The sequence below is a fragment of the Neurospora crassa genome, linkage group II (genome assembly GCF_000182925.2).
Source record: "Neurospora crassa OR74A linkage group II, whole genome shotgun sequence".
In the NCBI taxonomy this organism is placed as follows: domain Eukaryota; kingdom Fungi; phylum Ascomycota; class Sordariomycetes; order Sordariales; family Sordariaceae; genus Neurospora; species Neurospora crassa.
In genome coordinates, this window is record NC_026502.1 from 932,652 (window position 1) to 947,975 (window position 15,324).

The 15,324-nt window shown below is 51.9% G+C and overlaps 6 protein-coding genes across 7 annotated transcripts; 4 read left to right on the plus strand and 2 right to left on the minus strand.

Annotated features, from left to right (window-relative positions):
- Nucleotides 1–350: 350 nt before the first annotated feature.
- On the plus strand, nucleotides 351–751 carry NCU03373 (hypothetical protein; the record flags this gene model as incomplete). The annotated part of the gene is made up of 2 exons (XM_951215.1): nucleotides 351–420; nucleotides 480–751. The coding sequence occupies 2 exons, from the start codon at nucleotides 351–353 to the stop codon at nucleotides 749–751; spliced, it is 342 nt and encodes a 113-aa protein (XP_956308.1).
- Nucleotides 752–1,363: 612 nt separating this feature from the next.
- NCU03372 (nonspecific lipid-transfer protein) lies at nucleotides 1,364–3,391 on the plus strand. The gene is made up of 2 exons (XM_951214.3): nucleotides 1,364–2,026; nucleotides 2,105–3,391. The coding sequence occupies exons 1-2, from the start codon at nucleotides 1,533–1,535 to the stop codon at nucleotides 2,985–2,987; spliced, it is 1,377 nt and encodes a 458-aa protein (XP_956307.1). The 5' UTR covers nucleotides 1,364–1,532; the 3' UTR covers nucleotides 2,988–3,391.
- A 3,701-nt stretch (nucleotides 3,392–7,092) lies between these two features.
- NCU03370 lies at nucleotides 7,093–8,924 on the plus strand. 2 transcript variants are annotated; one of them, XM_011395232.1, is made up of 3 exons: nucleotides 7,218–7,434; nucleotides 7,532–7,603; nucleotides 7,668–8,922. In XM_011395232.1, the coding sequence occupies exons 2-3, from the start codon at nucleotides 7,544–7,546 to the stop codon at nucleotides 8,157–8,159; spliced, it is 552 nt and encodes a 183-aa protein (XP_011393534.1). In that variant the 5' UTR covers nucleotides 7,218–7,434; nucleotides 7,532–7,543; the 3' UTR covers nucleotides 8,160–8,922. The 2 variants fall into 2 exon arrangements, with proteins under 2 accessions (XP_011393533.1, XP_011393534.1); XM_011395231.1 differs by having other exon boundaries at nucleotides 7,093–7,603; nucleotides 7,668–8,924.
- Nucleotides 8,925–9,414: 490 nt separating this feature from the next.
- Nucleotides 9,415–10,956, plus strand: mig-8 (menadione-induced gene-8). The gene has a single exon (XM_951211.2). It carries the CDS (start codon nucleotides 9,679–9,681, stop codon nucleotides 10,825–10,827), a length of 1,149 nt encoding a protein of 382 aa, XP_956304.2. The 5' UTR covers nucleotides 9,415–9,678; the 3' UTR covers nucleotides 10,828–10,956.
- Nucleotides 10,957–11,067: 111 nt separating this feature from the next.
- On the minus strand, nucleotides 11,068–12,141 carry NCU03368 (hypothetical protein). Its single transcript, XM_951210.3, has 2 exons — nucleotides 11,651–12,141; nucleotides 11,068–11,524 (listed from the first exon to the last, which is right to left on the minus strand). Exons 1-2 carry the CDS (start codon nucleotides 11,739–11,741, stop codon nucleotides 11,322–11,324), a joined length of 294 nt encoding a protein of 97 aa, XP_956303.1. The 5' UTR covers nucleotides 11,742–12,141; the 3' UTR covers nucleotides 11,068–11,321.
- Nucleotides 12,142–12,647: 506 nt separating this feature from the next.
- Nucleotides 12,648–15,298, minus strand: NCU03367 (hypothetical protein). The gene has a single exon (XM_951209.2). The coding sequence runs from the start codon at nucleotides 15,035–15,037 to the stop codon at nucleotides 12,833–12,835; it is 2,205 nt and encodes a 734-aa protein (XP_956302.1). The 5' UTR covers nucleotides 15,038–15,298; the 3' UTR covers nucleotides 12,648–12,832.
- Between the last annotated feature and the right edge of the window lie 26 nt (nucleotides 15,299–15,324).

The following is a 15,324-nucleotide window of genomic DNA, read 5'->3' on the forward strand; positions in this document are numbered from 1 at the left end:
CAATCCAAAGTGTCTGATGAATGGATTCAGCTGAGAGAAGTTGCATGAGTATGTCCGTTTCGGGGGGCAGCATGGTCAGCAATGCATGTTTCGAAGTGACGAGGCGTCGATCGGCCCCCGCCCAGGTGAGCCCTCTGTGTTAATCCTGGAGTATCTCGGGAGAAGAAGAATGAGGCCGACAGTATTGACAACGATGGTGAGATGTTAGGCAGCAATGACTTAGGTTGTTGGTGTTGAAAGGCATAAATAGACCAGGCCTCCCGTCCTGCAACTGTGAGTTTCATCAAACAGAATCAGAAACTTGCCCCGAAAAGTAAACCCGCCGTTGATCCGTTCTCCCGTCATTCAAGATGCAGATCACCCAGACCTTCTTCATGATTGCCTTCCTGGCTATTGGTGCCATTGCAATCCCAACTCCTGGTATGCATTCCCGGAATGATGAACCATTCAAAACCGGTGCTAACAAAAACTACCTGTAGGCAAGTCAGACGAGGCATGGAACCAGATTATCAATCCCACTAAGCCCACGACCAAGAGGGCCGACGAGGAGGCGTGGACTCAGAACGTTGGCAAGAGGGCCGACGAGGAGGCGTGGACTCAGAACGTTGGCAAGAGGGCCGACGAGGAGGCGTGGACTCAGAACGTTGGCAAGAGGGCCGACGAGGAGGCGTGGACTCAGAACGTTGGCAAGAGGGCCGACGACGAGGCGTGGACTCAGAACGTTGGCAAGAGGGCCGACGAGGAGGCGTGAACTCAGATCAACACCTAGCCGACCACCTGAGAGTCTTCTGGAAGGATATGTGTTCTCGTTTCCTGTCCTATGTTCTTGAGTATTGGGCTTCCCACTTGGTGAGGAGTCGGGCCTGTAGTTGAATAAGATGTTAGCTTGATGAGTTTCAGATATGATTTCGTTGACATTTTCTCAGTGAGCAGCAGCCCTAGTATTCCTGCTCACGTTTACCCAAAAGCCACTCTTGAGAATCTCGTTGTATCAATGAAATGTATGTTGAGCTGAAACTATCATCACCAAACTGCGAATAGGTGTCTCTGTTGGTAATGCAATGAAGGGGTCGTGATACTCGAGGTCCGCCAAGACAAGCGGCTCTGGACCTAAGATTTTGGGTGCCGTCTGCCTAAGACGAAAGCCTTCCTTTTCTGGTAAGCCCTTCATTGGATGGATGGATGGGATGGTGCCAAATCGTTGCTTTGCGGTGATGTTTCGATGGCGGGTGGCAAGGGATCTGGTGTGTCGTCGTCGCAAGGTGCCTCGGTAACTGGGGCGTCCCCGCATTTAGCTCTGGGGAAAACGTGGGGAAACGGGCCCGTCACCGTCAGGGGAACGGTGATGCTACCGGTCTGAAGGCATAAACCTTGCCGTCACCACGGACGTTACGATAACTTTCTTATTCCCTCCTACTTTATGTCGTAGGTTGTAGTATTCTAACTTTTTTCTTATTCTTCTTCTCGCTCCCGTCGATCATCGATTATCCCACCACCCACCTGTCCGAAAATACCCATACCGACTTTTTACAATGGCCCCCAGGCAGAAGAAGCCATGCTACGTCCTCGGCGTGGGCATGACCAAGTTCATCAAACCCAGAGGTAAAGTGGACTATACCGAGCTTGGTTTTGAGGCTGGTGTCAAGGCCATGCTCGATGCGCAGATTTCCTATGACGATGTTGAGCAGGGTATCGCCTGTTACTGCTACGGCGACTCGACATGTGGTCAGCGCGTCTTCTACCAGTTCGGCATGACTCAGATCCCCATCTACAACGTCAACAACAACTGCTCGACTGGCTCGACAGGTCTGGCCATGGGCCGTAATTTCATCTCGAGTGGGGCGGCCGATTGTGTATTGGTGGTGGGCTTCGAAAAGATGCAGGCTGGTAGTTTGCAGAGCCATTTCAACGACAGAGAGAACCCTCTCGGAACGACATATAAGATGATGGCCACCACCAGGGGAGTTACCAAGGCACCTGGTGCCGCTCAGATGTTTGGTAATGCCGGCCGAGAGTATATGGAGAAGTAGGCCAAATCTCATATAATATCAGTGTAATGTTACAGAAAAAGGCATAATGACTGACCTCATTCCTTCTCTCATAGGTACGGCGCCAAGCCCGAGGACTTTGCCGAGATCGCTCGTATTAATCACGCCCACTCCGTCAACAACCCATACTCGCAGTTCCAGGACGTATACACCCTTGACCAGATTATGCAGTCACCCAAGGTCCACGAGCCATTGACGAAGCTTCAGTGCTGCCCAACTTCTGATGGTGGCGCGGCAGCAGTCTTGGTTTCACAGGAGTTCCTGGACGCCCGCCCTCACCTCAAGGACCAAGCCATCCTCATTGCCGGTCAATGCCTGGCCACTGATGCGCCCAGCCTGTTCTCAAAGAGCGCCATTGACTTGATGGGTTGGGACATGACCCAGCACGCTGCGCGTGTTGCCATGAAGGAGGCCGGTGTCAAGCCCAGTGACTTCGCTGTATGCGAACTTCACGACTGCTTCAGTGCCAACGAGATGATCTTGATTGACGCTCTGGGTTTCTCCGAGCCCGGCAAGGCGCACGAGTTTGTGCGCGCCGGTAATATCACATATGGTGGCAAGGTCGTCGTCAACCCCAGTGGAGGTCTCATCTCCAAGGGCCACCCTCTAGGCGCCACTGGTATTGCTCAGTGCGCCGAGTTGGTATGGCACCTCCGAGGATGGGCCAACAACCGCAATGTGCCTCACACCAAATACGCGCTCCAGCACAACCTTGGACTTGGTGGTGCCGCTGTTGTCACCGTCTACAAGCGCGCCGACGGCAAGGAGGCGCCAGTTATCGACTCGGCGACGGTTGGAAAGCTCAGCAAGCTGGGCTATAACCCGGCGGTCGAGGCCAAGGGCTTTACGGCGGAGCAGGTCAAGGCTGTTCGCAGCAGGGAGAAGGTGAACGAGTGGGCGTTGCAAGATACCATGACCAAGGTCGAGGCTCGCTTCTGAGTTGCGGGTCTGTTTCTAGCATATAGTTAACATTACACCAATTTGTTAAGTACAATCTTGGGGTCAGACTATGCAAAGCACCGAGGACATACAGGTTTTACTGTACTGACTTGACGACTTGAGGCCTTGGTTTTGTTGAAATTGGGAAGGCAAAGTAAGAACTAGAATGGAAGAATAAATGCAAGTCAGAGCAGAATTTTGGTGGTCGAGTGTAGGGTCATCGAGGAAAGTGGAAGTCACACAAGGGACTCCTGCCTACTTAAATCTCATCATCGGAGTTTTTCTTCTGGAACATTGTTCGCTCCTTCCACATGAGACTTTTGAACCTCGCTCACACTATGAACAAAAGACGTATCATGTTTTAGCTAAAACCCACTACAGCCAAATTCAACAGCTTGTTTGTAAGCGTTGACGAGACACAGCCAATCCTCATGGGCGATCAGAAGAACAAAATATGGACGTTGGTGTTGAACTGACCTGGTCTCCTCACTCCCGTACCATTTTTCGCTAAGCATATGATCAGCCCCTGAGAATATGAGCCTTGGCAACTCGATTGGCGGATGCTCGTGAGAAGAAACATGAGTTGTGATGACAGAATCCTCATGTTATTGACCACTGAGACGCCCGAAGAGAGTGATTTTAGACGTCTGCCCGAGGAGTTAGGATCAATGTAGGCATGGTCGGCCGCTGGCTTCAAGAGCTTGCCAACTGAATCATGAGTTTGTTTGGATCATTGACTGGTAAACTCATTGTCTTGTCTTGCAGTGTCGTGTCCGTCACTGTCCCGTCTATCTGGGTACTTTCACATGTCAGTCAGAAGCACCACTTTTAAAGAAAAAAAAATCAATCGTCTCGCTTCCATTAGCGGAAACATTCCGCACGTGGGACGGTCCGCCACATACACATGCCCAAGCTGGACTTCATGCGTAGTGGGCAAGGGATGATATTTCATCTTGACTGTCCGCGTGCCAAGCAGCTGGGACGAGTTGCAGAAGCTTGTGAAAAGAGCTGATGTTGGTGCAGTAAGGTCTGAAGATTTTTTCGGGCCGACTTTCAAAGAGCCTCAAGACAAGGCATATGGGAAATCACCCTCGGATCGAGTTCCGATCGAGTGCCGACTAAAAAACCCGTCTGGTACTATTTTATTTCCAAAGAAAAAAAAACCAAAGAGGAAGAAAAAAAAAAAAAGAAAAAGAGGAGTAGGGGGTTTCAGCCGAGGAGAGACGATGTACCGTCATCAGCTGCCCAGGCGTCTGGGCCCCGAGTTGCAGTCTGTCGGGTGTGCGTATGCGTAGTTGCTTGCCGGGTTTTCGATCTCACCCGATGGCGTTCGAAAATGTGGACTTCCAGACTTTGATTGGGACCATCAATTGTGAGGTGCAGGTCGACCGTGACGTAAGTTGTGCTTTGTGCCTGGTCTCAATCTCGACTCTATCAGTTTTGTGGTGCTTGTGCATACATATCAGCCTCATGGCAGCTGCTTGAACCGAGACCTGCAGGCTTCCTCCAGTCTGGCGGATATGCCATGCTGAGATACATCGTAGTGTAGAATGATATCTGCATCCAATTGTCTGGCATCTTCACAATCTTCATCTCACTCAAGATAACGGGCACTCGCCTGATGGAGGATGCACGAAACCGTCTTGTGCAAGAACGATATCTGCTCGGTCAACAGTCGGGCATGGATGCTGTGAGACCGCGGGTAGTGGAAGATGTAGGAGGTTTGTTTGGGCAACGTCAGCCCCTATTTTCACTTGATACCCTGTGCACCATGCTTTGAAACTCTTGTGATGCTTTACAGTCGACACAGTCAACGGACGAGGGGAGATACACGGCTTCGAGCTTGTCATATCTTTCTGTTTTTCTGTGGCTTGCATATGTAACCGATGATAGGACCAATTATTGATCAGCTCGCTCCGGGCGAATGAGGTCGGGTTAACAACAGATCAGAGTCGGATTTTGAGCTCTTACTCGCAGAAAAAAAATTATTAAAAAAAAAAAATTAAAAAAAATATATATAAAAAAAAACACACACACACACACACACACACATACACACAAACACAACCTGCCCAGTCGGTCATCTCGTCGCTTCCATGCTTCTGACATGTGAAAGTGGCACGACACAGGCCATCCCTGACAACCAATCACGCCAAAGCTCCTAAGGGGTTGGCGCTTCCTGCTTTGGTGGTGGCCCGGACCCCTTGGATCCACGCGGAAGGTAGTGTACAGGGGCACCCGCAACACACAAAAATGCCAAACATCATGTCAGCCCCTGTCGTCCACCAAATGTTTCCAAAACCGAAATCTTCCACAGATTTTGAACGGGGCCGACTTTGACTCTTCAATTGGACCTCACGGTGCACGTGCTGGTGCCCACGATGCGAGTCAATGTTCAGAATTCAAGGTCCTTTGTCCGACCTCTGCAAGGCCTTTGTGGAGGAACCAACTGAAGAGCTTACCACAGCGCCCCGACCACAATAAGTGCTGCGAGGCAACACTGCATGCTGCATTACTTGCATTGCTGGCTGTAGGTGAGCCTGATACCCCGCTGAACGAGGCAGCCTGGGAGATGTGGTTGGACGTCGAGCCTTTCGTCAGTTGTGAGCGTGAAATTGCTTCCGGTGCAGCCGGGGAAGTTGACATTTCCGTAATTCCAAGTGAAGATCATCAACCGTGGAAAAGGCGAAATTGAAGTTGTGCAGCCGAGAACTTCAAGTTTTGTCGTCATCCTCCAAACTTGCGTGGCGCTGAGGATTCTCAGGCTGGGTTACAGTCTCGTACGGATGATGAACCGGCAGCAACGGGTAGAGATGGCGTGGCGTGGGGGGTGTGAGGGCCACTCTTTCCATTCGTTCCGAGCCTCACCGGTTGTTACACAAAATGATTGCTTGTGTACGAGTCCATGATGAGAGAGGAAACCGGGTCCGAAGACCCAGACTTTCCATGAAGCAATAACCCCGCCTGGGACATGCATGTCATGTATCTGATTGTGCCTGAAAATCTCCCTTCTTATCTTGAACAACTTGACTGAACCACGACGAGCTCGGCAGTATCTCGATTGAGGAGTGCACTGTCCGTGAGCCTCCTCCGAGAGAATGATGTCACGGAATGACAACGAAAGGGATTTCACGTGAAGGCCCTTTGTTTCACCGATTGAAGTGGTCAACTGTGAGGTCGCCTGTTTAAACATCCAACATCTCACCTCCTTTCTCGTCAGGTATAGATAGCGTTGACGGCCTCGGTCGCCTCCGGGGCTCACGCTCTGGGTGTACGACACGCAGGCAATTCCATCGGCTGTTTTCCTCCAAGGCGACTGAAATGGATCAATCAAACCCCGGTGGTGATCCTGGCATGAGGATGATGCTCACATTTATAATGTCGTACAATGCCAGGGATACGGATGCTGTGGCTTCGGTTTGGCTTGTGAGCTTTCACATGTCAGAAGGAGGGGTTGCCACTTTCTCCCTCCCTTCGTTTTGACTGGCTGACAGCGCGTGCTTGGCAACCTGAACGGCCGGGGGTGTTGGCCCGACGCATGCAGCCCCGAAAGCGAGGGGTGCCCCACCAGAGTCTTATCAGGGCACTTCGATTGTTCGCCCCGGTTCGTCGAAGGAAAGCACAGGGGTCGAGAGGTCTGTTCAATGTGTTCAAGCCCACTTTGGGCATCCACACCTTGGACTTCACTTCGTGTTTTTGACGCACCAAGATCTGGATTCGGTCATGGAAGACGAGAGCGGTTCTGTGTCACTGTAAACGAACCACAAGTACCTGCCGTGTATCGCTCAAAGATACCGGCAGGGGAGGCAAACTCGCCCAGCTTCCACGCAGTAACTGGGCCTAAACATCGGAGATGCCATGTCTATCAGCTCCCCGCATCGACTCCCGCAGCTGGAGACTACCTACCTGTAGGTAGACTGAGTGTGATGTGCGCCAGATCATGACAGGATTCAGTTGAACATGCTCTCTTTCATGTGCATTTCAGTTACTCAGTTTTAGCAAGGTACAAGGGGATACAACACCCATGACGAGGGAAGGGGTGCCCTGAGGCTTCATACCACCTCTAGCCAACGGCTTATGCTAGCTTCTTTCATCGCAAGTTCCCCAAGCTTCTTGTGTTCTGATAGTGATCCTACCTACCCGCAATAGCCCCATGCTAGTGGCATGCATCGGCTGGACTACCAATATGTGAGGTTTCACCGGACGGGAAAGACGTCTTTCATCCCTCCACCCCCCTCTCCTTCCTCTTGACACAGGCAGTTGCCATTTACAAATTCCGTCCAGTCTCCTTCCAAACCACCTTGCCATTCTTCTGCTTGCATCGTTTTCTCCCACCTTCTGGTTTCAACAGTTCCGAACTCCGATACCACCTCATCCTGTTTAAAAGAACCTTCCGATCTCACGCTCGGTCCCACCCTTCTATCCTCTCTGGAAATCATACAAAACTGTACAGTCCGCCATTCTCACCTGCTCTCAATTCCTGAGTTTTCATTCTTCCTGTGTGGCACTCTACGTACTCTCCAGCATCTAACATGGCTCACCAGAAGAAGACCAAGATGTCGAACAGCAACAGGCAGGTTAATGGCGATGTTGCCTCCAACTCCGCGGTCATCAAGGTAAGCTTATGATGTCCCCCGTCATCTCTTGTGTGCTCCACGGCCGAGGCTAACATGTCGACAGCACTTGCTTGGATACCCTATCGTCGAGTCCAGCATCTCGACTGTGAAGGCCAACCCCTACGGCCAAAAACTCCTCGAGGTTACCGAGAAGGTATACCAGATTGGAGCTCCCTTCCTCGGCTACCTCCAGGGCCCGTACCAATATGTCTCCCCATACGTCCATAAGGCCGATGACTTGGGTGACAAGACGCTGTCCAGGATTGATGAGAAGTTTCCGATTGTCAAGAAGCCGACAGATGAGCTCGTCCACGACGCCCAGTCTCTTCTCCAGTTCCCCATCCGCCTTGGCCAGAGCGGCAAAGAGCATGTCCTCAGCACCTACAACACCGAGCTCGAGAAGGTCGGCGGCAAGGGCTTGAGCGCTTACTACAAGGCCGCTCTCACTACTGCTCTCACCATTAGCACCGAGACCTACGCTACTGCCGCCAGCTTCCTCAACGCCCAGAAAGAGAACGCCAAGCAGCAAACGGCTAACGGCACGGCCAACAACTAGAGGCTGGCCAGAACACCACCGCTGGCTGACCAAGAGTCGACTATGTCACACGGTTCGGATATGGTGACTACTCAAGAGACGGTCGACCCAGCTGGTAACGATACCACGCCCCAGGCAGCTGAGAGCTTAGTAGTTCCCGTCTCGCTTTGGGGCATGGCCTTTGGTTCTTGCGACTGATACGACTGCGAAGGCGTTCCTTTGTGGATTGAAGACGCAACTATACACTATACAACCTCACCTCTATCTACACTGGTGCCGTAGGCGGAATCGAAGGCTCGCTGAGGATGTGAGCACGTGGTTGAAGCATACGAAAAGCATGCTTATCACACAGACATACAGGAATAACGGATGATATCACTTTTGGAGGGGTGCAATTGGGTTTCTTATCTTTTCATCATGGCTATTGTTTGGACGTCGAGGTATCTTTGCTCTTCGAATTTTTATTGCGTTGTCACTTGGCGTGGGTTGCGTACTGGTGGATAAAAGAAGAAGGAAAGACGATGTAGATACCGGGGAGGTGCAACTTGCAAGTGCGTGGCTCTGAGCGCTTGATACCTTCGCAGCTGATACCACAAGTCAGGTGTTAGTTTTTACACTACGGCGGCTGTCAATAAAGAAGTCAAAACCATTGTTAAATACTTGACGCAACTGCCCCTTGTTTACTCATACATTTTGATCGGAACGATGTCCACAGCTGAATACGGTTATGCATTACTGAGTGGTTGGATTGCAGCCGATGCCGAATTTGACATCATTGAACATGCGAGCACTTAACTTGAAGCATTGGGTGAAGCCAACTTAAGTATAATGAGTTTGTGCTTCAGTAAACCCTGAGAGATCACCGCCTTTCTTATCCTGGCCACTGCATCGGGCCTCGCCCGTGATAGCTTCATTCTTTGGAACTCGGGAGTGACCGAGCGAAAGCGCCAACACACTCTGGTAAACTTGGATGGATGGTCAAAGCTTTTCCAATTCCAATTCGACGGCACTTGGATCTGGGAATGATGACCGACTTTGACGTAAGCTGCTGCGCTAACCGGATTCGGAAAGGCGTCTCTTTATGCTTCCCTTCGAGCCCCACCAAGCTCTCGGCTGTTTCCAGCTTTGTAATCATTTGTCTTCGAGGGGCATCGTTTTATGTTTGCAAAGCGACTTGCGACAGTGTCGATGGGCGGCGCAATTGTCGAATCCGTCCATGTCCAAGAGATCAGTGGCGGGAAGCGAATGAGCAAGCAATTGGAAAGAACTGACCGATGTGGCATGGGCAGAAGTTTCATGATAGTTCTACAGTATATCGATTTTGACAATTCTAGACCCTTTTTCCTGGTCACCTACTGACTACTCTTCTCATCTGGATTTCCAGCTGCTTACGTTGACCTTTATAATCGTCTAGACCATCTTTTTTCGTGAGCAACAAAGTCACAAGTGGGCGAAAAAGTCAATAAAAGTTCAAAAGCCGGATCCAGCAAATGGATTCGATCCTATAAGTATCCTTAACTTTCTCAACTCCTCCAAGGTCATGAAGAACTTTTTTCTTGTCACCATCATCTCCATCCTTGTTGGAATTTGTTCCATCTTCCTACTGCCTATCGACCTTTTACAAGTCGACATCTCTACACTGACAAACCAACTACTCAACTACACGAACATCAACACCTATTTCGCAACTCAACCCTCAGAAGATATCTCTGCTTCTTCTACTTCTTCATCAAACCCAACCATAGTCATCACAACAACCCCCACCGCCGCAAACATGTCCGTCCCGCGCCTCATCCGCAAAATCTTCCTCGCCACCGAACAGGCCGAGGGCGCCGGTGCCCGCGTGCGTCGCTCCATCGGCACCCCTCAGCTCCGCAACTTCTCTCCCTTCCTCATGCTCGACCACTTCACCATCCGTCCCGGCTCCGGCTTCCCCGACCACCCCCACCGCGGTCAAGAAACCATCACCTACTTGCTTTCCGGCGGCGTCGACCACGAGGACTTTGCCGGCAACAAGGGCACCATTGAGGCGGGCGACCTGCAGTTCATGACGGCGGGCAGGGGTATCATGCACGCCGAGATGCCGCGCCAGAACCCGGACGGGAGCGCCAACGTGGGATTGCAGCTTTGGGTGGACCTGCCCAAGGAGCTCAAGTCGTGCGAGCCGCGGTACCGGGACCTGAAGGCGCAAGAGATCCCCACGGTCGAGACGGACGAGGGACGCGTCAAGATCAAGGTGATCAGCGGCAAGAGTCACGGGGTGGACAGCGTCAAGGACCTGGCGTACACGCCCGTGTGGATTCTGGATGTGGAGGTGAAGCCCGGTGGCAAGGTGGTGCAGGAGGTGCCGGAGGGGTGGAACGCGTTTGCGTATACTTTGGAGGGCACCGCCATCTTCAGCTCGGGCAAGGACGGCGAGAAGAGGACGGTGGAGCAATTCCACAATGTGGTGTTTGAGCCGCAGGGCGAGGCGGTTTATGCCGAGGTGGATGCGGGCGCGGAGAAGCCGGCGAGGTTTGTTTTGGTTGCGGGAACACCGCTCGATCAGAAGGTGGTGCAGTATGGCCCGTTTGTGCTGAACAGTCAGGAGGAGGTGTACCAGGCTTTTGTGGATTACCAGACGCATTCGAACGGGTTTGAGAGGGCGCAGGGGTGGAGGAGCGAGATTGGAAAGTCGATGAGGCACTAAAGGGGGGAAAACGGGGAGTTGAGATACCAGTTTGCTTTTTTTGTTTGTTACTATCAAGTTGGATATGGGAGAGTAGGGTTAGCTGGGTAGAATAGATTCTGATGCATTTTCTGAACACTTCGTTTGGTCTAGTTGCTGTGATGCTATATCTGAGGTGTTCGACGAGGTCCAAGCTCTGAATGATTAGTACTTCGACAAGACTTCAAATGGGAACATCGAGCTTGACATAGCATAGCCACTCGAGATGGACAAATCTCAGTAGTTATCCGTTAAAACAAACAGCTTTATTGTAAATCAAAAAGGTATATTCTAAACCAAGCCATGCGCAATTCAGCCGCCCGAATTCATTCGTATGCCTTATACAATTCCTCCACCGCCTGCTTTCCCTTGTTCTAATTCATATTCTATGTTCTTCCGATCACCATATTGGGCGTGGTGTTGCCCCCAATGTCTTCCCCATATGATGTGTGTATATCGTCCTTGCCTGCATGCCCTTACTCGTCCTTAAGCACAACATCCACGTCACGAATCTTGTTCCCATTGCTGTCCAATTCCACGCAGGAGTTGACACCCTTGCCAGTCTTCTTGATTGTTCGGAGGATCTTTTCGTAAAGGGCAGGGGACTCGTCATCGACGGTGACGTTGGCGCTCTTTTCATCGAGGAGGACGGTGTAGGATACGATGTTTGATTCGTTCTCTGGTCATTGTCAGTTATGCATGCTTCTTTAGTACCGGGCGGCGGGCAGGGCAATCGGAATGTATTTGAAAAGGAAACCTTGGGGGGGGGGGGGGGGGAGCGGGGGTATGGACAGAGACAACGGACCTTTAAGTCTCTTGAGGACGCGGTCAACGGCGCCGGAGCAGCCCCCGCAGGTCATGGTGACATCGAACTTGTAGGTGTAGGAGCCGGACATTTTTGACGGGTTTGTTGGGTTGGTAATATCAGTGTTCAGATGACAGTTTATCGAAGTGCAAGTTGCGACAATGGTATGCGATGCGGTGCGGGGCAGTTGTGTGGAAACGTGCAACAATAGTAGTAAGTGAGGTGTTCGTGGATCGCGGGAATGGGGGGAGCGCGGACTTGGAGTCGGGAGGGGCAGCACTTTAAATAAGCTTCGCGACTGGGATAGCAATGAGCCAAAATGGGAGGAGCGGAACTTGGAACAACTCCCTACAGACAACGAGGTAACTTCACTCAGGGATACGGGCGAAAAAGCGAACCTGACAGATTGCAATAGAGACGCATTACTGATACGGAAGGAAAGATGGAGGACAAGCTTAATAATTTGCTCATTGCGTGGTGCTTACTGTCAGGTACGCCTGCCTGGTACCGCTACGCCTCAGATGATCTCGCGATGGTGTATCAGGGGACTCCGTGTCAACCGCAGATCTCCCAAGAAGGGATTCATGTTGCTTCCGTTGTTGGTGCGTGAGACGTCGCGCGATGGCGTCAGTCCCGCTTTCCCACTGTCCTGTTCTTGCTGCAAATGCCACATCAAACGAAGCTTTAACAGTGCCGCGCAGACTGTAACACTCGTGTCTCCACCCGCGTTTAGCAGCGAACCCTCGGTCGGTGTACTAAATAAGCGACGGACTGCCCTGAGCTTGAAACTTGCTCACCGAGACTGTCTCATGTCTTGTGATCCTGGACATCGGATTCTTGATCGGCTCAAACCGAACGTGAAGACACATACACTACCTATGTATACCTGTGCTGCTCCTTGGGTTGCCCGTCGTTGTTTATGCGTCGTAGAATATCGAAGGCTCAGAAGTTTGTTAGGGGTTTCGGTCTAACGCCGTGCGGAAAAGGTACATAGTGCTTCACAACATGTTTTGAATTGGTCCTGTACTGAATGGAAATAGTCGATGGTTCAAGCAGCATTTGCCTCATGGAAACAGCCATTGCGCTTTAGCTAATTCGCTACTACACCACTGTCCAAAATGGCAGTCTTCCAGTAATTTATTTCCCTTTTCCACTAATTATACTCTCCGGAGGAACATCTATCTACCTCCGAGCAGTCTCCTCCTCGTCGGTATCATCCGCATCCTCCACCGTCGCCCTCCTGTTGGGTGTGCCACCCTGTCCAAACTCCAATTCGAGTTCAGGATCAAGCTGATCCTCATACCAGTGATCCTCGTCTTCAAAGTCATCATCACCCCATCCATCATCGAAATCATCTTCCCAACCCCCAGGCATGACATCACCTCTCTGATTACCTTCACCTCCTTCCGCGCCGCCTGCTGCTCCGCCTGTCCATCCTTGACCCGTCAAAACATCCACGATCCTCCGCCACACCCCGCGCTGCTCCTCGTCGGCTTCAGGATCGTCGATTCTCGCACGAGCATCATCCACCACGGCGCGGAGCTGGTCTTCGTTCATGCGGGCCCTAGCCATCTGCAGCGCAGCTTGCGCCTGTTCATGCAGCCTCGTCTGTCTATGTTCGCCGTCGCCCTCGGCAATGCTCCATGGCATCTTCTGGGTCGGGCTGGAAAAGATGTTGTCCTCCTTTGGGGGTGGGAGAGGGTCAAAGTCAAAATTGGGAGACGCCGTGTGCAACATCTTGCGCGGAACGGCCGACATGAGCTCGGGTGTGTTGTCCAAGTAGACGAAGCGGGCTGTAGCGAGCGAGACGACCGGGCTGGGAGGCAGGCCAAAGAAGTCCACCTTACGAGCAGCGTTGGCGGCCTCGGTCAGGAGGGAAATCGCGGCCGGATTGTTCCAGATGTCCTTGGCTAGGTGGACGTAGAGCTTGGTGTGTAGCGCTTCCTCGTCATCCCGGGGCTGGACACCCCAAACGGAGCGTGGGGTATCAATGTTGAGAGCGCTGAAGAGGGCGCAGTAAAGCCAGGGGAGTTCCTCGATGCTTTCGATGGCAGCAGCGCGTGCTCCGGCGTTATCCTTCAGCTGAAGCTTGGCCAAGGGGAGGGTAGCCTTGACATAGCGACCGGTGCCCAAATTGGCAATCAGGGGTGAGTTGCACAATTCAATGAACCACTTAGCCTCGTATGCGCGGATAGCTAGAATGTGGATCCAGTTCAGCACGCCATAGGGGTCATCATGGTTGACACTGAGGACGAACTTGGCCCATTCCAGGGCCGTGCGGTAGGTTCCCTTGAGGACCAGGTTCTTGATCTGGTTATAGCCAGCCAAGAAGAACTGCCTGTTTTCGGGTCGGTTGAAGTCCAGTCTTGCGGTGCCATCTCCCAACCGCTTGCGAAAATCGCTCAGACTGACCCTGCCAAAAGTGAAAAGAGCTCGCTCGATGAGGTCGTGGGCTAGGTACGAGTTCTGGTCTTGGTGGGCAACCTTGCTCACTTGGATGAGCGACGAGACGTGGTAAGGGTACCTGGATAAGAAGTAGACGAGTTGCATGGGATCGTACATCTGAACGAGACCATAAAAGTTGCCCTCGAGGGCGTCGTATGTCTTGTCATGCGCAAAAGCAAACTCGGCGACACCAGGCTCACCGTTGAAGGACTCGGTAACACGCACCATCTTAAGACCGCGAGTAGAGTCTCTAGGCCACGTCTTCTTGCCCTCGATAAAGGGATTCGTGCGCAACACTGTCTCAAACATGCTCCTCTTTCCTAGCTGCTGCTGAACTGCTGGAGGGACCGAAAGGAAGGTTTCGAGGTCAACGTTCTGCCGAGCAGCTCCTCTTTGCTGTTGACGGCTGTTGGCCTCAGCAGCCTGTTCCGCTCGCGCTGCTTCAATGGCACTGCCAAACAGCTTCCGCATCTCGTTGATAGCCTTGAGATGCTGAAAGTTGACGCGCAAGAGCTCGTTGATTTGACTGGTCGAATTGGCCGTATTGGAAGTGGCGATGTCCGAGACAGGATTTTTGTTGTCCTTGAGCTTAAGCTCCTCAAGAACGCGATCGATCTCATCCAGATCATCTTCTTCCTCCTTTTCTGGGGCAGGTGATTCGGTCTTCTTGCCCTTCTTCTTCTTCTTTTTGGACTTTTTACTCTTCTTGGCGGGGGCTACCGGTTCTGGGACGTCCTCGGCTTCTTTGGTTTCCTCCTCGGTGTCCTGATCGTCGTCGCCATCGTCTCCCCCTCCAAAAGCGGCAAATCCTGCAAAAGCATTGGGCTTGGGCTTCGTAACAATGGGCTCGTCCTCGGATTCTTCATCTTCTCGTTCGGCTTCATTCTTCAGTCTAAGAAGTTCCTGCTGCTTTTGCAGCTTTCGCATTTGCCGTGTCGCCATGCTGAAATATGAGAATGCTTTTCAAGATGAGGATGACGAAGTTGCTGGACTGTGGCCGCGGGGCAATTCGAAGGCTTTATAACCCCACCAGCTCAGCTGAGAAAGATAGTCTTAATAATGCGACTGCCTGGGTGAATGACTTGGTCGGCACGCGTTGAACTGTGGTGTAGTAAGGTGAGCAACACCTGGGTTCTGTCAAGCGGCTAAGCTTCACTGAATTCGCTGGTGTAATCAAGTTCGTTGTTGCTTCTTGCCTTTTCAGAAACTTTGTCAAGGAACGGAAGTTG